Source organism: Myxocyprinus asiaticus, chromosome 35 (assembly GCF_019703515.2).
Source record: "Myxocyprinus asiaticus isolate MX2 ecotype Aquarium Trade chromosome 35, UBuf_Myxa_2, whole genome shotgun sequence".
Lineage (NCBI taxonomy): Eukaryota > Metazoa > Chordata > Actinopteri > Cypriniformes > Catostomidae > Myxocyprinus > Myxocyprinus asiaticus.
This window is the reverse complement of record NC_059378.1, coordinates 27,404,434-27,427,863: the sequence shown is the minus strand read 5'-3', so window position 1 is coordinate 27,427,863 and position 23,430 is coordinate 27,404,434. Positions and strand designations below refer to the sequence as shown.

Here is a 23,430-nt window from a genome sequence, read left to right as displayed (position 1 = left end):
AACTTCGAAGTGGAAAAAAACAATTATATTAGCGAATTGTTGCATGGTGCCGGAACTCGCTCATCTTGGCTCATCTTGACGCGCATAAATACTAAAATACACTAGCAGTTCCAGACTGCCCCTTCAGACAGTTTTCCATCTGAAAGGACCAAATATTAAATGAAAAAAATGACAATAAAATGCAAAGTAATCTCTTCAATAATCAAAATACTTTTTGAATGTAACTGTATTCTAAATACCAATTATTTAAATTGTAACTGTAGTGGAATACAGTTACTTATATTTTGTATTTTAAATATGTATTCCCGTTACATGTATTCCGTTACTCCCCAACCCTGTATAGCAGCGATATTGGCCTAAAAGTACTTGGTATCGGATCGAAAAGAAAATAAGAGGTATCGCCCCTCCCTAATAAGGAGGAGGTAGGGTAGAGTGGATACTATTATTCCTAAACACCAGAAGAGTAGGGTGAAGGAGGGGCAGCACAAACAATACCAGACCCGATAGCAAAGGTGCAGCTTGTGTGTGGGGGCTGATTTCCATTTAACATGTCAAAGGACATTTATAAAAAAGTCTTAAAGGCACAGTAAAAAAAAAAAAAAAAAAAATTTTTTTTTTATAAATTTATGTTTATTTATAATGGTCAGAAAGAGAGTGGAAAACGGTCTTGAACAATTTCAGACTTTATTTGTATGTTTTAAATGTATGATATGATTATGAAATATTATGATCTGATGTGACCAGATGACGTAGGAATTTTACCTAAAAACAAAGTCAATGGCGTGAGTTTGGGGTGGGACTATTTGTTTTTAGACCAATGGAAGACAGACGTATTGTTCAGGAAATCTGTACCATTTGGTGAACAAGTGGTGGAGAAATTAATGTACTTCACCTTCAAAACCTGCATACTTCCATTGCTATGGTAGTGTAGTTGGATTCCCTTTTAACTGTAGTTAAGAATCATTCAGATAGCCAAACAGAAACATCCCTTTTCAACTTTTATTTTTAAAAATGAGTAAGCAGAAAATTCATGTCCTGTGAATACCAAAATCTGTGTAAACAGCACATATCAATTCCATCATAAGTCTACAACATTGTTGAATGACATATCAAAAGTCTTTAAAGAAACAATGTTTGTTTTTTTTTTTTTTTTTTCAACAAGAAATAGTACACAAAAAAACTAAAACAATGTAAAAAATACACATATATCTGAAAAGTTAACTGGCCATTAATCAAACAAGTTTACTTTCACAAACTGATGATGTCACAATGAAACAGGCCAGTCCAAATGTTGCATGCATGTGCAAAGGACTTGCAGTGCATCCTGGGGATACTACACTGAACACAATAGTGCTCTTAACTTTGATAGTACATTACAGATCCAGCACAAATTGATGTAGGTGCATAAGGCTGTTGGATTGCTAGGGTCATTCAAACACATTTCCACTGCTTTCTAATGACTTAATGGATGTCAATGACTTGGCTACAATCCCTTAAAACAGAAATTAAACAGGTAAAAATGACTGTAAATCGATTATACTGCCTTGTCGCTTGTACTCTTTCCTAGGGGATCAGCTTCCTTACATTTATTTAAATTCTTGGGCCCATTTATACTTTGCACTTTGCCATTTATATCTTTCCACACCAAATCTGTTCTTTACTGTATCTATACCATTAATGTTTTCCCCACATGCAAACCTAACCTTTATCTGAACCTCTGCCGACAAGAATAAAAAACACCCTTGGGCCAACAAACTCCCCTTAAAGGATATTTCAACCAAAAATGAAAATTCTGTAATTTACTAACTCTCATGGCATTCCTAACCTGTGTGACTTTCTTTCTTCTGTGGAACACAAAAGCATCACAAAAGAAAGAAAAAATATCCCATACTTTTATTTATTAAGGAAAGCATAATGTGACTGGGGCTGTCAAGCTCAAAAAAGCATAAACTTAATGACTTGTGCAAAATATTCTGAATCTTCTGAAATCATACGATAGCTTTGTGTGATGAAAACACCATAGCTATCAAATTTCATATGCGTGTGCACATTTTCAAACTTGGTATGTAAAGACACCTTGCATCTGGTTTGACATTAATGAAACCAAATGGCATTGGTTTTTAGTCTGAGAGCTGCAATGGAGGGAAAGACGTTTTAGCAAATATCGACTTTCTGTCTGTGAAAATTCTGTCTGTTCCTGACACAAAGCCATCGTCCAGCTTCAGAATACTTGGTATATGGTGGCAGGGGTGGACTGGCCATAGTGAGAACCAGGACTTTTTCTGGTGGGCTGGCCGCGAAACGGTGCCAAACGGGCCGCAACTGGCTGAAGAGGCCACAAAATGGCACTGTGATATGTTGAAGGGGGCCATGATATGCAGAAAAGGACAGTGTCAATACCGCACCCCATGCACTATACATGTTCATACAAGTCTTATGGACTACTTTTATGGTGCTTTTTTGTTTTCAGCCCATGGTCACAATGTACTTACATTGTATGAAAAAAGAGCAGCTTGGAGATTCTTGTTTAGTTTTACATTGAGGATTTTAAATGACATGAGGGTGAGTAAATGGTGACAGAAATTTTTCTTTTGGGTGAACTATTCCTTTAAAGGCTACAAAAGCATCACAGTATAAAGACTGAACTTCATGTACTTAAAGAGTGTGTACGAATGACTCTCTGGACCCTTAATCCGAAATTAGAATAGTGATAAACTGTGCTTGGTCTGTCACCTTCAATTAAACTCAGTTTAATTGGTGTGAAATGGCCAAGTATTTGAGCTGCTAAAGAAACCGTGGAGGAAGGGCTTGCTACGTCATGCTCGCCCCGCGAGTCAAGCAAGCTGAAGGATGGAGAACCACAGCACAACCAACAACACAGAGAGTCACCTTCAAACACACAGCCAACATTTGGAATGGTCTTCAACAGGTCTCCTAATCATCAGAATATAACTCTACAGTAATCTGCACAGGGCCAAGAGTCAATGTGTAACAAAATTTCACAGCACATTATACCTTGGCATCTTTCTAAAAGAACAGAAATGACTAACGTAACAAAGAGTGACACAATATGACAACATTTTTATCTAGATTTAGATACACTCTGATACAAAACAGTTTTAATCATGTTAAATTGTGATGTGTTACCTGTTTGTGCAAAAAAGCAAGACTACAAATGTGATCATAGTTTTCTTTCTTTAAAAATAAAGGCAAACATATATTTTATTCTTTTTTCTCTTTTGTGTCAGTAATGTCCATGTCCTGGGTTTAGAAATGTGTCTCTTTCTCTGTAATGGTGGAGATTTTGCCATCCGCCTTCATTTTGGCATCAGCGTCATTGATAGCACAGGGACCGCTGGACCCGAGTCGACCCCTCATTCTCAGGTCAGAGCTGGGGGTGGTCAGCTTTTTGATTCTCTGCAGTCACATGCACATAATATATAGTGTGAGTCCATTTGTGGGCCATTTTAACATGCACAGATTTATTTTTCTGCATAATAACTAACATGTCAATTCAAAAGTCAAGGACAATGTAAGGTACAACAAGGGTCTTCAATATATTTATATAAGGACCCCTCGTTGGAGAGATGGAGCAGGGACCCCTTGTTACATTCTGTAAAAACTAACTTCTGTACAATATTTATGTATATACATACTTTGTTATGAGGTCTGGAAAGCTATGGAAATCTGGAAAGCTATGTTACATAAATCATTATTGATTTACAAAGTCATGTACTTTGTATCTATTCATATATATATATATATATATATATATATATATATATATATAAATTATGGGGGGCCAAACAGGAAATATTTATGTAAAATCTGAATATATGTAACATTTGCAGGAATGAGGCAAGAGAAGGAGGATCTAAGTGCAGGCTTCTTTAATTAAAACTCAGAGAAATAAACAAACTCAAAACACGAACACAGAACAAACCATTACATCCATCAAGGTTAACAACTGACAAAGACAGAGAGAACACGAGGGCAATTCCCCCCCCCCCCCCCCCATCTAAGGAGTGGCTCCTGACACTCCATAAAACAAAAAAAACAAAAAAACAAAAAATAGTTCATGGTGGAACCAGTGGAGGGCCTGGAGACAGGCGTAGACCAGGAAGCCAGGATGGAGTTGGTGGCCAGGGAAGTTGGTCCACAAAGGGAGCAAGGTCTGGCAGCCAGGGAGGTGGAGACTCAGAGGGCGGAGCTGCAGTGGGCGGCGTCTCAGAGGGTGAAGCCACAGTAGGCAGAGACTCAGAGGGCGAAGCCGTAGAAGACTCAGAGGGCGGAGTCGCTGGACAAGGATCAGCAGACTGGATGGCGGTCGCTTGACAGGGGTCATACTGGAAGTGGGTGGCTGCTGGACACTGAACATACTGGTAGCTTGTGTCTGACAGGTGCTGTTACTGGGCTGAGCAACAGCCTGGTGCATGGTCACAGAGGACCCAACAGGCTCGAAAGTCACCGTGGACCCAACAGGCTCGAAAGTCACCTGGGGCTGGATGGATGGACTCGTCGACAGCCTCGGAGAAATGGACAGGCCCGTCGTGGTCGGGAGCGATGGCAGTGACTGGGGAACGGCCTCTAGGGCCGGGAGCGCTGACAGCGACTGGGGAACAGCCTCTGTGGCCGAGAGCGCTGGTAGCGACTGGGGAGCAGGAGCTCTTCTCCTCCTCCTATTCCGGATGGCTGAGAGCACTGCTGTGGGAACGGCATCTGTAGTCGAGGACGCTGGAACTGGGTCGCATGAGGCTTCAGGCGCTGGCTCGGGGACGGACGAGCCTGCAGGAAGTGGCTCATTGACCGTGGCAGGTGTGGGCGCTGGCTCGTTGACCGTGACAGGCATGGGGGCTGGCAGCAGCATAGGATTACTGCCATACCTCACAGTGTAAGGGGAGAATGTGAGCCTCAAAGCATAGTCAATGAACTCAATCAAGGAAAGATCACATCTGCCTCCTTGCAGACAGGATTTCACTGGCTTGTTGAGTCCAAAACGATAGTAGTCCTTGAGTGCTATATCTCCCCAATTGAGAACCTGGGCGAGACTGCAGAACTGCTCTGTATATTGCTCGATGGTCCCCTCTCCTTGTTTGAGATCATACAGTTGCAAAGCCGCTAGATCCGTGGTGTTGGTCAGTTGTTCTGTAATGTTTGCAGGAATGAGGCAAGAGAAGAAGGATCTATGTGCAGGCTTCTTTAATTAAAACTCAGAGAAATAAACATAAGAAACTCAAAACATGAACACAGAACAAACAATTTCATTGTAAGTCCTGAATATATAGTTGTAAGTCTGAATATATTTTTATAAAATCACTTTTTGATCAGGCCTATTGACAGACAATATTTAATTTTTGATATGTGAATAAAAGAGTTAACATGCTTAATATAATTATTTGTTTTACACCATGATTGTCATAATCAGCCAGCTTCAGTGTTTTTATTTTTATTTTATTTATTTATTTTTTATTCTGCTTCATCAATTTCTTGTTGGCCAGGGTTTGGAAGCCCAGTGGTCCTTCTTCACAGTCAGTAAAAAAATGGCAGACTACTCATTATTCTGCTGAACTGTGGCTCAACAGCTCAAAAGCTTGCAGCCGCAGTGCTCATATAGGCTTCTCTATTTATTGGTTGAAATGTGATTTAAAGAAAATCAGTTCAGGGTTTTTTTGGCTTTGTCTGAAGTGCAAAAACAACTACACAACAGCTTTTCGTCATGTTTTTCATTGTTACAATTGCCAAATCTATCTGATATTTCTCCCCGTTTTTCTCATAGGAATGAATGAGTAACTATGGTAATGGGGAATCGATTTCCCTCACGCTAAACCACACCCCCAGTGAATGACGCGTTATCTATTAAGGACCTCAAAGTCTAACACTGGATTCACATATCCCCCGTGGGCGGGTGTGAGCGAGGCGTGAGCAACGAGTTGCGTTTGGGCTTTCACATTGGCCGCGTCTCTTTTCAAGGTTCATACAACAGTTGCTTATTAGTATCAACGTACTTGGTCGTGATTGGTTGATATATCAAAGCCCCTTTCAAGGCAAGTCAGTCCACTCTTGGGCAGGCTGGGCAGCTATTTTCTTTGTAAGCAAGTGGCATAAAAGTACAGCTCCTATCTACTTGAATATGGAAATTAATGACTGAAATTTCCAAAACAGTTGGTCAAGATTACGATCATAGAACATATTTAAAATCAGCAGTAAAATCTGACAATAACAGTATCATAAACCGTGCTGCTGTGATTGATGTCAATCAACAAAGAACCAAGGTGAATGGCTCTTTTACCTGTAAGGCAGGCATTCAAATTTCTCCCATTCATTTTAATACCAGTGGTCCGTCTTTTCTAAACTGTCTCTGTATATATACAACATGGGCAAAAGTCCTGCAGTTTATTTATTTATTTATTATTTCCTTTATTTAGTTATTTTGTGTATGCATGCATGCAGAGCTAAAAAATTGTAGTGTATTGTAGGTTCGGTTTAAATATTTTTGATCTGCTTTTGTTTCTTTTCTATAATTTCCTGATTATTTTAATTTTCTACTGCACTCAGAGCCGCTATCTGAGTTATCTTAGAGGTCAACAGAGAATGGCCAGACTGGTTCCAACTGACAAAGTATACGCTAACTCAGATAACCGCTCTGTACAATTGTGGTGAGAAGAATAGCATCTCAGAATGCTAGTCTGAGATGTGGGTTTTGGCGGCACGAGGGGGACCTACACAATATTAGGTAGGTGGTTTTAATGTTGTGGCTGATCGGTGTGTGTGTATATATACTGTATATTATTTATATTTGTATATATAAATATATATCAGAAGCACTGTTTTATATATAGTTATTCATATTTATATATTTTAAATCTAACTTGTTATGTGTACTGAATGTGTATAGCAGTAAGCTGGTATAGTACACAAACCCCATCAAACAGCTCTGTATTCTTTCTGAAGCAGACACAATCAATAAGACATGGCACAATGGGGTCACGTCAGGGCAGCATCCTCATCATGCCCACAGTGTGGCATCAAATCTGCACTACACTCACAATATATCTGCACTCCCGCTGTACCAGAGCAACTTTCATTTTTTGGCATGTCACGGCATCTCAAGAGATATGACGTTTTTCTCAAGTAATCTTGCTAAAAATTTGGTCATTTCTACATCCCTTCCAAAAATATGACCAACAATGTAAGGGTGCTCTTGGGGGAATCAAGAACAGTGAAGGGGAGAGCAAATGGACAGACATTTCTTCACTGATGTTACAAAGATGAATGTGAGTGGTGTTTGCCTGTGAAAAACTCACCTACACAATACTTGTTGCTATGAGTGGTTGCCAGGGCGTATCATTTAATAGTGTAATTGTGATGCTTGTCTTAGCAAAAACCTCTAATTCAGAATAAGGCTTTTACCTCACGGAAAGTGCCTTCTGTTTTCCAGATCTGAAACAAGATTCCCAGAGGGATGCAGACCATAGAAGACATGGCCATCATCCAACCAATGCCATAACCCCAGTCTGGATATGTGTACACATTATTATACTTCAAAGGCTTGTACTTGATTAAGAAGAACAGAAAGATGCCCTGAAAAGACAGCAAGATTTAAAAAAATCATACATCCAAGACACTAAAATGTATCTTGAATTAAAAGAAGAAAAAAGTTATAGATGAGACAAGACATTAAACTTACTGCACAGATGCCTGGAGTGAAGAACTTCCAGCACCATTTAATGAAGAAGATGGGTTTGTATCCAATCATATCCTCAATGTTCAAATAAAATCTGTCGCTACCTGAAGATTAAACAAATGACATCAAATACAGCATGATTTACTTTTATGCATTTAGCAGGAACTTTTATCCAAAGTGAAAAGTTCATCCAACAATAATGCATTCAATGAATATGTTTTATCATATCAGTATACTGTACATCAGTCTATATGTCAACATGAAATGCTGTTCGCAAGCCAATTTGCTTCTGTAATGTGACATATTTCTGAGTGAAGATTGAATGAGAAAAAAACAAAACAAATTGGAATAATGTAGGATTTTGCAGTTTCGGAAGGAAATTGGTACTTTAATTCACCAAAGTGGCATTCAGCTGATCACAAAGTATAGTCAGGACATTACTGATGTAAAAAACAGCACCATCACTATTTGAAAAAAGTCATTTTTGATCAAATCTAGACAGGCCCCATTTCCAGCAGCCATCACTTCAAAACACCTTATCCTTGAGTAATCATGTTAAATTGCTCATTTGGTACTAGAAAATCACTTGCCATTATATCAAACACAGTTGAAAGCTATTTGGTTCATTAAATGAAGCTTAACATTGTCTTTGTGTTTGTTTTTGAGTTGCCACAGTATACAATAGACTGGCATGTCTTAAGGTCAATATTAGGTCAAAAATGGCCAGTTTTCTCTAGAAACATGTCATTCAATCATTGTTTTGAGGAATGAAGGCTATACAATGCTTGAAATTGCCAAAAAAAAAAAAAAAAAAAAAAAACTGAAGATTTCATACAAAGGTGTACACTACAGTCTTCAAAGACAAAGGACAACTAGCTCTAACAAGGACAGAAAGAGATGTGGAAGGCCAGATGTACAACTAAATAAGAGGATAAGTACATCAGAGTCTCTAGTTTGAGAAATAGATGCCTCACACGTCCTCAGGTGACAGCTTCATTGAATTCTACCCGCTCAACACCAGTTTCATGTACAACAGTAAAGAGAAGACTCAGGGGTGCTGGCCTTATGGGAAGAATTGCAAAGAAAATGCCACTTTTGAAACAGAAAAACAAAAAGAAAAGGTTAGAGTGGGCAAAGAAACACAGACATTGGACAACAGATAATTGGAAAAGAGTGTTATGGATCTTAACCCCATTGAGATTTTGTGGGATCAGCTAGACTGTAAGGTGCATGAGAAGTACCCAACAAGACAGCCACATCTATGGCAAGTGCTGCAGGAAGCGTGGGGTGAAATGTCACCTGAGTATCTGGACAAACTGACAGCAAGAATGCCAAGGATCTGCAAAGCTGTCATGGCTGCACGTGGAGGATTTTTTGATGAGAACTCAAATAAGTAATTTTTTTTCAAATTGTAATAGTAATTTTTCACGTCATTAATGTCATGACTATATATTGTGATCAGTTGAATGCCACTTTGGTGAATAAGTACCAATTTATTTCCATTAGAGCAAAATCTGTACATTATTCCAAACTTTTGGCCGCCAGTGTATATAGGGACTTGATTTATCCATAGAGGGAATTGATTGGATGGCAAAAAAGTGGTCTATATATGACTGTCATATTTATTTATAATAAAATAAATATGCATGTATTAGCAATACAAATATTTTCCTTAAAGGACACTAAAATGACTGTACACCTGCTTGTCAACTGAAATTATGTATTACATGCACTCTCTGACTCTTGCCAGCAGGTGGCACAACAGCTACAGAAATATGACAATGCTGTGAACAGCCTCAACATTTACATTAATAATTTAAATAGAAAAAACATATACTCAAAAATATAGGTCTGTTAATTACAGATTATGATAAAGATTAAATTATATTAGATTAAACATTAAATTAGATTGTCTCGTTTGTGTTATAAAATTATTCCATTATAATGAATGCACTAAATTGTAAAGTTTAAGTAGCAAGCCTTTGTCTTGCTCTCTGGGGATCTAAAGATAAATAATTTTTAAAGCATGATTTTCATGATGTGCTCAATGAGCTCAATGCGGACTTTAAGACATTACAAACAATACAGCATCATTTTCTGTTACAGCATAACTTTCTGTAAAGCTGCTTTGAAAAGTGCTATATGATTAAAAATGATTTGACCTGACTTGAGAATCCAGATAATTTCTAATGTTGGAACTCAGCATTTCTGAACCAAGATTTGTTATTTTTATAATAAAAACATTCAAAGAATAAACGTGTGTGGCTTTAACAAACAAACAAAAATATTATTATGGCATTGCCAAAAATAAATAAATAAAAAGAAATATGATGCCTACAACATGTTCATCACAATGGAACAAGAAGCAAACAATGTTTCTACGAACTCTGCAGAAGAACTTAATGCAACAGTAATTTTAGAGATGATTTTGTTTAACAGCCAAATTAACTAGACATGAGTAAAAATTAGCCACCTGAAATATTTTTAGACTAAAGATACAGAATATGCATTAAGGTAATAGAAAAAAAATACTCACCATAGATCCAGCCAATGCAGATGGACTCAAAGATGGCCACGAATAACAGACACATGCCACTGGCAGCATATGAGTCAAAGAGTTGGAACACATACATGCCACCCTGACAGAGAACAGAGTGTCATGTCAAAGAAGACTTTTAGTTGTAGATTACTGAGTTTAAAAGCATAGAATAACTATTTTTTTTCCAAAAAGAACCATGATGGTATCAGAATAACACAGGACTACTATGGTACATGTCTAAAAAACATAGTATTGTCATTGTACCATGTCCAAAAAACATGGTAGTAGCATTGTACTTTGGGGTAGTTTTTGTTGCTTACTATCTGATGTATATATATAAAAAAAAAAACATGGTTGATGATATTTTGTCTCTAGCTCGGATTACTCCTTCAATAAAATTCAATTCTATTTCATCTCAAATCCAACTACTTGAAGTAATATCTTACTGTACCTCTCCTATAATGTACCTCCTGAATATTCCTAACTTTTGCTGACATTGATGTTAGATCTTCAGATGGGAAAATGCCAAACCGAGTGGCTGCACATCTTTAAAAGCATCTTTCCCTGCCTCTCCTCTTAGTAACAGAGGATTTCTGACATTCCACACTAGAGAGGCTCCATTCCACAGTTGGATGGTTTTATTCATGATACCCAGAGTTGAAATGTTCACCTGACTGCACTTTACAGGCAGAAAGCTCTTCCTCCTGTCTCAGGCCTATTTTTATCCACAGTCCAGCCATTGAAGCAGAACAGGAAGTCACAGTAACTTGCTAGGTAGCGACAGCAATATGCCAAGACACTGCAGTCACTTATGCTGGTGCCTCAGACATTAAAGGTAAAATCCAGTGCACATATTTTTTATAATTATTATTATATAATTTGTTTTCATGACATAACATAAAAAATAAATAAATAATAATAATAAATAAATAATGTTTACCAGCATTAAATGGTTCCAGGTAAAGGAATAACAAATTTTATCCAAGTGTTTCCATTAGGACAAACAAATATGGAAATTGGAAATTCTGCTTGTTTTTGACAGTTTTGATCTTATAAATAAGACATCTGGCTTGTTCATTAAAGTGTTTCATGCTTATTTTATCAGAATAATTATTGTGCCAGCACATGATTTAGACACCTCTAAGTATGTCCAGATCTGGAGAAGGTGGCATATGTTAGCGATGGAAGGTTGTGTTCTATCTAATAACATTTTTCAATCCTGAAACCTGAATGGTCAATACAGTGACACAACAATATTCATGTTATGCCAAGAATTATATCTTCAAGCAGAAGGATGGCACTTAATGGAATAAATTCCCTCAAAATTAACTCACCCTCATGTTGTTCCAAACCTTTATGACTTTCCATTTATGCGTAACACAAAAGATGTTTTAATGAATATCACCTTATCGACTTTTCAGTACTAAGGCAGTGGATTGTGCCTCACTTTAAATCTTAAAAACAATAAACTTTCTTGTGTGAACACGCAATCCACTGTGAACAAACTTCTCTCAACGCTCATGTACATGCATCATACGTACGTTAAGATTTTCACTTTCACATGACTTAAATTTCAGGTTTAAAACTTATCGTATGCCTTCAGAAGAATATGATGCATGGGCCACATTGACAACTTTTATGACACTTTTGGATCCTTTTTTAAGCTTCAAAGTTACTCTCCACTGTTATTTTATTGAAAAAAAGGCACACGATATACATTAAAACAACTCCATTTGTGTTCCACATAAGAAAGACAGTCAACTGCGTTTGGAACAAATGACATGATGGTGAGTAAAAATAAATAAATAAATAAATCAAAAATAGAATTCTCATTGAGAAGTATTCCTAATGAATTTGCTTTTAAAATTATTGAGGACACAAAATGCAATTAAAAAGTTGTTCTATTGTGTAGTTTTATACTTTTTTATAAAAATCAACTTTAGCAGTGACAAAATTCACAATATATAAAACTATTTCCTTCCTATTTTTCCTTATTGCTTAAATGCATCATCGAGAAACATGTATCATTCTCAACTTTTTGGGACAATACTAATGCCAATGTAAAGACCATGTTACATTCTAGAGAAAATGTATCAGTACATGGAAAAATGACTTTACCTCTGTCAACATTATTAGACCCAGGAAGAACGAGGCCACAGACATGCCAAGGATGAGAAGCTCTCTCCGGTAGCCCACGCGAAAGGTTTTAGGATACATGTCCACAATTGCAGTCACAAGACTCTCCACACACACAAACTAGAAAGACAGGAAAGTAACGCTAAAGCAGACAGAGCAATTCTTCATTTGGTCAAGAAAATGTTGCATTTTGTGTTCCTCAGAAAAACAAAAAAACAAAACAGTACATGAGTTTGTAATGTCGTGAACGTGAGTAAATAATTACAGAAAATTTGTTTTTGAACGGACTATTCCTTTAAAGAAATTGTGAACAGGCTGTGTGCATCTATCACCTGACTGTCGAGTCCAAGGAAGATGAGCATCATGAAGAAGAGACAGGCCCACAAAGGAGACCACGGCATCATGGTAACAGCTTTAGGATATGCTATGAATGCTAGACCAGGACCTGAAATATATGTCACATTAAAATAATAAATATGTGTTCAATATATTACAGCAATATCACATCACCACCATCCATTTCCAACATTTTCTAATTAATTTTATTGGACAGATGGAAAGCAAGCACACCAATCTGTGTTCATTGGTTGTTAATCATCTAGGGCAGGAACCCCTCAACCAGACTCTCAGCCAACCCACCCATCTTTTTTAACAGGAATAATGAATAACTTTTGATAACACTTTACAATAAGGTTGTATTGATTAACATTAGTTAACTATAGTAGTAGAATGAACAATGAACAACATTTTTTAAGCACTTATTAATCTTGGTTATTGTTAATTCCGACATACACTACACTACCGGTCAAACGTTTTGAAACACTTACTCAAGCTTTTATTATAATTTTTTTTCTTCACATTTTAGAATAATAGTAAAGTCATCAAAACTATGGAATAACATAAGCTGAACTATGGGAATTATGTTGTGACTAAACAAAATCCAAAATAAATAAAAACTGTGTTATATTTTAGCATCTTCAAAGTAGTCACCCTTTGCCTAGAATTTGCAGACATGTACTCTTGACATTTTCTCAACCAGCTTCTTCAGGTATCACCCTTGGATGCTTTTTAAACAGTATTGAAGGAGTTCCCATCTATCTTGGGCACTTATTAGCTGCTTTTCTTTATTATTTGGTCCAAGTCATCAATTTCAATTTTTTAATTATTATTACATTTTAGTTTTATAATTAAATAAATTAATATGGTGGCACAATTATATTTTTGTCTACAAAACTAATTTCAAACATTTAAGCATACGCCTTCAGATCAAAAGGTTTTTAAGATCATGAGAAACATTTCAGTCAAATGTTTCAAAACTTTTGACCGGTAGTGTATATTAGTGCATTTCTAACATTAAAAGTTGTATATGTTACCATTAGTTAATGCATTATGAACTATCAATGAACAATTGTACCTTTATAAATTACCATTAACCAATATTAATAAAAAAAATGTGTTGATGGTTAGCTCATGATACCTAATGCATTAAATAATATTGATGAATAAAACCTTATTGTAAAGTGTTACCTAACATTCAATAAAACATAACCTATCATTATTACATTACTGATACATAATGCTTATCAGATCATTAAGTTATGTTTATTTAAATAATTAGAAATGTCATGAGAAATTTTAATGAAAATTCTATTTGTTTTAGATATCTTCTCCAAGGACCCGCTACAGCCCTCATGGTCCCCAGGGATCTTGTTTTTACAAACTGTCAAGTCAAATTACTTTTAAAAGCAAGTCGTGGAAGCTGTTGATAGAATGTCCAAGTTAAATATTACTTAAATGAATAGTTCACACAAAAATGAAAATTCAGTCATTGTTTACTCATTCCTGTGTTGTTAAAACCATATGACTTACTTTTTCTTAACACAAAGGAAGAAACTGTAAAAAATGTTGTGCACAGAAATGTCATTCAGTGGCAGTTTATGGTGACTACCTCTTCAAGCTTCATAAAGAGCACAAAAGAGTAATTCAGAATTCTAATAAATTATTGACTCATGACTTGTTCTGAAGGCATACGATAAGGTTTGGTGAGAAACAAACCAAAATCAAATGTATTATTAAATGAAACTCTTGACCGATAATTGCTGTCCTGTGTGCATTCATGAGAGTGCACGAGAACAGCAGTTACATTGCCCCTGCTCATGAGATGGGGCGTTCAGGCAAAAACATTTTTGTTTTATCCAAAAACAGGTTCACAGCGATAGTAACAACAGAACACAGCTGCGCAAAAAACAGAGAACAAAACTTACTAAACATGTCTGAAGAGTTTGTAGTCAAAGAATATATGCATTTCTATGCCCAGCCTTATATGTTTGAACCGGTATAGTCAATCAAACTAAGAGAGATAGAGGTATAGTCACCAAAAACTGCCATTGTATGACATCACTGAGCACAAATTTGTTTCACAATTTCTCCCTTTATGTTAAGAAAAACAAAGAAAAGTCATATAGGGTTATAACAACACATGGGTAAGTAAACAATGACTGAATTTTCATTTTTTGGTAAACTATACCTTTAAGCTCTATTAAAACCTTGATTGTCCAAACCGACAGTCTTTGGGCAGTCCTGGTGAAATACTATACTGATGCCATTTGGCTTGGCTCTGGTTTTGGAGTGCAGCGGCACCTGTCCCAGACCAGCAGGCCAACAGTAGAGATCACTACAGTATATCAGAAGAGTAATGTACTAGAATATCATGTCAAATCTACTGTTCATGAAATACTCAGTGTAGATACTGGTTGTAGAAATATGCTATGACTCCAACTAAAGGTTCTAATATTGGATTTATGGATTGCTTTGTGGATAAAACAGTGGCTGAACACTTGTTTCCTTATCTCTTAATGTGCTTTCTTGTGCAAAACTTGCTATGATATTGTGGGTGATCGCTTAGGCTTTCTGAGTGTTTTAAGCATGTTGCTATTCAGTTGCTATGATGTTTTTGGCAGTTGCTAGGGTTTTGTAATGTGCTTGCCCGGGTGTTCACAGTGTTTGCTTGCTGGAACAAGTGAAAGAGTCCACCCACAAGTTTCTATGATATTCTGGTCCCTAGATAGTATGTTTCAGGTCCCTCAATTAATGTATCACTATGGGATTTTTTACCCGTTTTGTAGACTTACCATCCATCAGGTGGACATTTTCTGATCACTTAGAAAAGTAGTAGAACACTTCTCCTCAACAATCCACAAGATTTGAGAGATCATTTATGTCCATAGCCCAAACAGTGATCAGAATTCATCACTCAGGCTTAAGCCCACAGTAAACTTCAGTCAGGCATCTGCGTACAGGACTTGTGATGCAAATTTCATCATCAACAGTGTGCTCAAGCACAGAACGTGTGTGTCCCGATTTTTCTAACCATGTGTACTCTGAACGTGAAGTATGTACATGCGTCTGGAATTATTTGCACTAATTAGTGGGTTTTCAAGGTGGCAACACTCACTTTTGAGCCGTTGCTGTCACGAAGAAGCGCTAGAAGAAGATGAAATTACTGTTAGACAACAGGAGACGAATGTGGAAACAACAACTGTCAAGCATGTCAATAAGTGTGTGTGAAGAGGTCAGGAGATACCTGCAATTTGAATAACTTGAGTCTTTACTTTATATGAAGGAATATAAAGACATCATTTTGGGTCTAAACTTAGAGAAATTGTCAAGTCTCTGTTATCAGTTGTAGCATGCATTCGCCAACCTCCTGTGTATGTGCGCACAGTCCAATTAAATATACTTTGAAAGACAAGCATTTGACTGTACGTAGACGCTAAGCATTCACGTCAAACCGAAGTATACTTTAGGAGCTTTGCATTGAAGCCTTTATTTTCTTTAGCATTTTTTTTTTTTTTTTTTCACCTTTATCAGTTAGAAAAGTGGAGAGAGAGGCAGGACACTACAGGGTAGAAGAGCAAAAGCAGGATTGGAAAAATACTTCAAAATTGGGTCACCCGTGATGCTACTACACTATATGGCTACAGCTCTGACATGCAGCAAATTTTAATATTTAAAGCTAGTGATTTGTTCAAATCTCTAACCCTAACAATGCACAATTGTGATAATAATGCTTGCTTTAGCAAACACAAATTCTAATCATTATTCAGTTCCCCTTCAAAGTATATATTTCAGTCAATATTCAGTCAGTTTTGAAGTCAGTATTGCTCTATTGCAGTAAATAAGTAATGCAGTATTGTTGAATAAGTCTTACAATAAAAAGCCTTTCTGAGAAGTGAATTTAAATTACATGAGTCCAAACACACTACACTTAGATATCACATATCCTCTCTCTATCACACACACACTCACCCGACTCTGCCACTGCCTCTATTGGTACATTCTGTTCATACGCCATGAAGCCCAGCACAGAGAAGATTGCAAATCCTGCCACAAAACTTGTGCCACTGTTCAGACAGCACAGCATGATGCAGTCCCTGCAAACAGAGATGCGTCATGTCACATTCACTGTGAATATATGCTTTTAAAATGGGACCACAAATGCTACATTACTGTTATTTTGGTAACACTTTACAATAAGGTTGTATATTTTAACTTTACTGCATGTAACACATTTTAACATTAAATGTTGTATATGTTACAGTAACATTAGTCAAAGGGGATAGCTCTTTGTGTTTAAAACTGAATTTAAATGACGTGCCCAATAGATGTTATGTGATACAGTAATGTTATAAGATGTGACTATACACTTACTTGTAGCAGTTGTTATTATAGCTGTTGTAGCTGCCAAGTGCAGTCAGACAGCCCAGACAGATGGCATATGAAAAGAAGATTTGAGTGCCAGCATCCACCCACACCTGCAAAAATCACCAATTAATAACATTGTCATAGAACTATTAAGAGTAGTTTTGTATTAATTTAAAACAGATCATTCCAATTCTGAATACTAAATGGTAAATACACTGTTCCAACCATGTTAAAACACACAATACAGCAACAGCTATGATGTGATACACCTGTTTACCTAGGTACTGTGTATATCTCTGCACAGCACCCATAGAGGCTGGATATTAAACATAGTTTACATGTCAGAGACTATATCTTCAATCGGAAGGATGCCACTTAATGAATAACAGCTTCATAAAAGAATGTTTTAGTATAAACTTTCCTCCTTTATCTTTTAATCATGTAGTAACATTTTAAAAAAGCAATAAGGGACTCGAAGCTCTACTATATTTTGAATACAGTCATTCCACTGCATATTAATAAAAACATGCTAATTATGCATAACAACACTCCTTAGCCATGCTTATTTTTACAATATAGTGCAACCTCTTGTGTCCTATTGTATCCTAATGCTTAATTATAGCTGTGGAAAGACCCTATAATATTCTAAAATATATTCTATTTCTGCTTTTGGACTACAACTGCAGCTCAGGTGCTGAGATTTAATAACAATGAAATATGATAATTAGGTGGTTTTAAGGAGTATTTATACATGGTCACTTAAAACGTTTTTTCTGTTTGGCAGTGTTAGGAGAGCTACTTTGAAACTGTAGCATCCAAAGCTATAAGTTACTCATAATTAAAAGTAGTTTAAATACAGTCAAGTTACTCAGGTGTTAGCTACACTACAAGTTACTAACAAGACGTAGCTAACTACAAATTAGCTAACTTAAACAAGAAAATATATATATATATATATATATTTAAATATAGAACAATTAGATGATACTATTAAATTTTGCAATCAGAAGTTATGATTGCAGAATTAAATAATATCACCTTATACACTCACTGACCACTTTATTAGGCACGCCTACTTATTAATGCGATTATCTAATCAGCCAATCGTGTGGCAGCAGTGAAAAATCATGCAGATACAGGTCAGGAGCTTCAGTTAATGTTCACATCAACCATCAGAATGGGGGGAAAATCTGATTTTGACCGTGGCATGATTTTTGGTGCCAGGCAGGTTGGCTTGAGTATTTCTGTAACTGCTGATCTCCTGGGATTTTCACACACAACAGTCTCTAGAGTTTACTCAGAATGGTGCCAAAAACAAAAAACATCCAGTGAGAGGCAGTTCCGCAGATGGAAATGCCTTGTTGATGAGAGAGATCAACTGAGAATGGTTCGAGCTGATAGAAAGGCTAAGGTAACTCAGATAACAACTCTGTACAATTGTAGTTAGCAGAATAGCATCTCAGAATGCACAACAAGTCGAACCTTGAGGCAGATGGGCAACATTAGCAGAATACCATGTCGGGCACTTTATTAGGACCGTAGTGTTCCTAATAAAGTGCTCAGTGAGTGTATACTATTTTAAAAATAGCTGAACTACTGTCACACTACTGAAAAATTTAGTCAAGTTAGTAGTGTCACTAGTTTTCATTAGTTACTCCCCAACACTACTGATTGGCCAGCTATCAGATCATAATAATTCCAAGTGCAAATGCCCTCCTAGATGCATTTGAGACAGATAGCAACCCGATCACTTAAACCACCTCAAAATGTGGTTTAAGAAGTTACTCGGCCTCGTGTAAATACATCAAAGATCAACAAAAGCATACTCTTAGTTTAATTAAGGTTACAGCAAACTACATTTACAACATTTACATTTATTAATTTGGCAGACACTTTTATCCAAAGCGACTTACAAAAGTGGAATACATGATAAGCGAATCATCTTAAGGAGACAGTGGTACGAAAAGTGCTGTATTACAAAGTTTCACTAGCATCAGAATAGTAGTATTCAAGACAGATTAAAGTGCAACAAGAATTTGTTTTTTTGTTTTTTTAGTGACTGGTTAAGTGCTCATGGAAAAGATGTTTTTTGAAGACAGAAAGTGAGTCAGCTTCAAGGATGGAGTTGGGAAGATCATTCCACCAACGTGGTGCCTCTTTGTGTTGGTACAACAAGGCGCCGTTCGTTAGCCGACCGCAGGCTTCTGGTGGGAACATAGCTCTGCAGAAATGATTTTAGACTACAGAGCAGCTCCAAATAATCAGCATGCTCTATAAAATGACTTGAGCCCTGAGCACAAAAACTAATTATGGTTATTTAAGCACTATTGAAGGGATAGTTTTATTCAAAAATGAAAATTCTGGCATAACTGATCCTGACACGGCAAGTTTAAGGATCTGTTCCAAAACTTAGTGAGCTGCCTTGCTGTCTCCTGCCTACATAGGCAGCTGTCTTCTATGGCAGCATCCTTACTGAAATGATGCCTCATAAGAGAGCGATTTGAAACGCTCTACATAGGCGGCAGCTCCGCGCGTCATTCAATTTCAATAGAAGTGATGCAAGAGAAACAATGTGATACTCTAATAAGTAAATACGCATAGTACACACACATTTTGGGTCAAATAGTCAGTTTTCTATGACATTAAACAGTTTTTTATCAATAATTTTCAGTATTGAATATATTAGAATTATATTCATAATCCAAATTTCTGTCACTTCGTCCACCATCTTGGATTTATTTTTCCATCAAGCTCATCACAGTGCATTCAGGGAAGGATACATACGATGTTACCTTAAAATTAGTCAAAAACGAGGTATCTTATGAGGCATTATAATTAAGATGCCTACGTCTTGGAACAGCCTTCGCGTCGGGAGCACGCCTATGATGTCATAAAATGTTGCCTCCGGAGAAAGCTCACTAGGTTTTGGAACAGACCCAATATGTGTGTAAGCAGGAATGAAATGTGAGACCTATGGTGGGTAAGATTTTCAGTGAATAATGACTTAAATTTCGAGCTGTTCCTCACACAAATCTATCCTATAGCTTCAGAAGACATGCAAAATAATGCACTAGTCATACGGTAGACTTATTTTACAGTAAATTTGGAAACAGTAGGTTGACTTTTCTTGAGCCAAATTCAGTCTGTGCTTACAGAAATTTGAATCAGTGCCCCCAGTGGCTGAAGTGAGAAGTGGTTTTTAATGTGGGGGCACATTTGAGTAAAATTTTCCAGGTGAAATGCTTACAGAGTGGTGCCCAAAGCACCACCAAACCCCAACCCTAAACCTATATGTCAGTGGACTAAAAATGTATTTGTTTTAAATGTAACGTTTAAGAAAGGAAAATGTAACCTCCGAATTGAAGTCATCACTAATTATGTGAACACGATTAATTCTTATTAGTTCAACACGACTCTCCCAAGTTGCTGATACGTTGCGCTTCAGGTCACACCACAGGATAAGATAAACACATCTAGAGCAATGCAAAAAAAAAAAAAAAAAAAAAAGATGGCGCTTGTCAGTAACTTGACATGATGGGGCCAATGCCAGATTACTGGAACATTTAGAAGCATCATGGTGACTTCCCGTGTGATCATGTTGCATAAGGACTACTCTTATGATACTTTTATTGTGCTTTTTTTGTAATTTTTGAAAAGAGGAGCATTAACATACATCCAAGCAGATATGTAACACAAAGTGAATTTTATCTGCATGAAAAGAAATTAAAACAGCTACAACAGTAAATTACAAATAATAAACCAGAAAAACAGTATTTGCAGTTGATATATGAGACATTTATAAGCCTCAGGTGAAGCCAAAGCTACAGTAGATTTTGGATGTTTGATTTAGGGTAACATTGGCAACAGGAAGTTTCAAGCTCCTGCCTGCACTAATGCACACAGTGGTCACTGACTTTTAAGAGCCGGCACTTTCTTTGAAAACTAGCTTCTGAGTCTGGTGCAAGATTCTCTCACCTGCAACTTGCTGCAATGCTCTTGTAGGGTTCAAGCACTCTGAATAGAGTCATTCTGTGTAAATATGTGGCCATAGGGGATCTATTTGAGTCGTTGGAAAATAAGCCAGCATCTCTTTAAAATGCTCTCACATAACCATTGAGACACTAATCTCCTTTACTGGGAAAACAATTGACAACTCACAGTATTTACTTCCTCTTTCGCGTAACCAGGGTAACCCCTCTAACATTAAAAACAGAGAGCAGCCTCCCTCCAAGAACATCTATTCTATGGGGACAGTCATTTACGTCTTTTCTGTTTCACACTTGACCAGCACGAATGCTCTGGTTTTCAGAGGCTACGCTACATTCTTTAAAAGTTGCTTATTGATGTTGTGGCTAATTTAGAGTTTTTTTTATTTATTTTTTTGTCTTGTTTTAGCCAGGAAGTGCATCTTAAAGACACATTACAACTGCAAATTCGTCTCTGGCTGTCTATGTTGAAAATAACTCAATTATGATCTCTAAACCCACCGAGAAACACAACTTGCTGTTGTTCATTCCAATTCCAACGCTCCTCTGTCAACAACGACTTACTGTTAGTTTATATTGCATGTACAAATCGTTCTGCCATTACCAAAGTTAAAGTTTACATTTGGATAAATCCAGAATTAACTTTCATTTCCTGAAATGTATCCTGCATCACAGAATAGCAGAATAACAGTCTTGAAAGTTAACTAACAATAGTGAAAATCTAAACATACCTGTGTGTGTGTGTATATATATATATATATATATATATATATATATATATATATATATATATATATATATACACAGTATATATAAAATGTGTTTGATTCTATTTACAGTATGCTTCTTAACACAAAATTTTATGAAGACCACAACACTACCATAAAAAAGCACAGTGTATAAAAACACTAGGGGCTCTGTTTTCATGACCGAGCTAAGCACAGTGCAAAATTTCTAAGTGCAATTTTCATGCCAGAGCAAAGCCGATGTGGGCATGTATGGGGGTGTTTGCTCTATCCGTGGGTGTATGCACACAAACTGTGGGTATGTAAATAAAGTGCCACAAAGTGCAATTTACTATTTTCCTGAGAAATAGGTCATTGCACTAAGACATTTGAGAAGCACGTCTACTCCCAGCGCAAAGTCTAAACTGAGTTACTGCATTTGCAGTTTGGAGATTCTTCCAGCAGGGAATAATAAAGTTCATTTCCAAAACTCTGAAAGTACAGAACATCAAATAATGTCCCTGACAATAACTGTTGTAGCCGTTTTTTGAAACAAAAATGTATGAGATTTGTGTTAAACTTTTTAGATGTCATGGTTTAATTTTTCAATTCTGATTCTTAATCTTATTCTTCTTATTATTATTATTTTAAGCTATATTTACAATTGTATTTATGATCAAATTTATATTGTTATTTTTCCACCTGTTGTTTTAGAGTGATTTTTAAGTCACTGCAAAAGGGGCTGGTAAAAGAAGTTGGAGAGGGTAAAATGTTTAAGTTTTGTATGATTTTTTTGACCACTTAATTATTTTGATGATATTTTCATTTCGTTTAAAGTGTAATTTGAATTTAGAAATATTTTTGGTTTAATTTTTTCATGTATCAATAAATTAATTTAATCTTTCAAAAATGACCGGAAGAAGTGAAGTGCGTGCAAAAATCTCTCGATCCACAGCGTAACCTGGAAGTCCGATACAATCACTGTTACTATTAGCCATGATTTGTGTGTCAGTGGATGAAAATGATTAATAACACATTCTCTATCATTTAACGGAGCCTACAGCCTACATTCAATTTCTGATAAGAACCTGAGCATGTCACTGTCATAGAAACAGAACATTCAACAAGGACACAATAAATGCACAAATGATAGGAAGTCCATATTTCTATTCTTCTAATTCATTGTACTGTAATACAGTCCAATTACACTATTAACTTCTTTGGAAAGTGCTGTCTTTGTTTATATCGATAGTGCTTGACAGGGAATGGACTAAATAATAGGACAAAGACGGTGCAAAAACCAGAGAAAAATCTTAGAATTAAATTGCACTTGACTCAGCCCATTTGCTCATTGCAGGTGTAATTTCGCCAAACCCACTTGCACCTAGACTTAATGCATGGTTGCAGGAAAATAGCAAAACTTTGTGGCCATGCCCACTGACTTTGCATGTAAGATGCTTAATGCTAGCGCTCTTAAAATAGAGCCCTAAGTGTCGGTTTGTGTCCAGATTACCCTTCTGGAAAACAAACAAACAAACAAACAAATCTTAAACCAGCCTAAAGTGGTTTGGTGGACATAGCTGGTTTAAGCTGATCTAGCTGTTGCCCATAGGGGAAGCTGGTGTTTAGTTATCTAGCTGGCCTCTAAACCTGACC

General features: G+C 36.6%; 1 protein-coding gene across 1 annotated transcript in view; it reads right to left on the bottom strand.

The window, feature by feature from the left end:
- Nucleotides 1-985: 985 nt before the first annotated feature.
- Nucleotides 986-23,430, bottom strand: part of LOC127425943 (sodium- and chloride-dependent GABA transporter 3-like) — a 39,336-nt gene continuing 16,891 nt past the window's right edge. The window contains exons 8-15 of the mRNA XM_051672298.1: nucleotides 17,070-17,173; nucleotides 16,668-16,792; nucleotides 12,692-12,804; nucleotides 12,342-12,479; nucleotides 10,221-10,323; nucleotides 7,688-7,788; nucleotides 7,411-7,581; nucleotides 986-3,417 (exon numbers count right to left, since the gene is read on the bottom strand). Of these exons, the coding sequence (XP_051528258.1) occupies nucleotides 3,268-3,417; nucleotides 7,411-7,581; nucleotides 7,688-7,788; nucleotides 10,221-10,323; nucleotides 12,342-12,479; nucleotides 12,692-12,804; nucleotides 16,668-16,792; nucleotides 17,070-17,173 (1,005 nt within the window). The 3' untranslated portion in view covers nucleotides 986-3,267. The remainder of the gene's footprint in view (nucleotides 3,418-7,410; nucleotides 7,582-7,687; nucleotides 7,789-10,220; nucleotides 10,324-12,341; nucleotides 12,480-12,691; nucleotides 12,805-16,667; nucleotides 16,793-17,069; nucleotides 17,174-23,430) is intronic.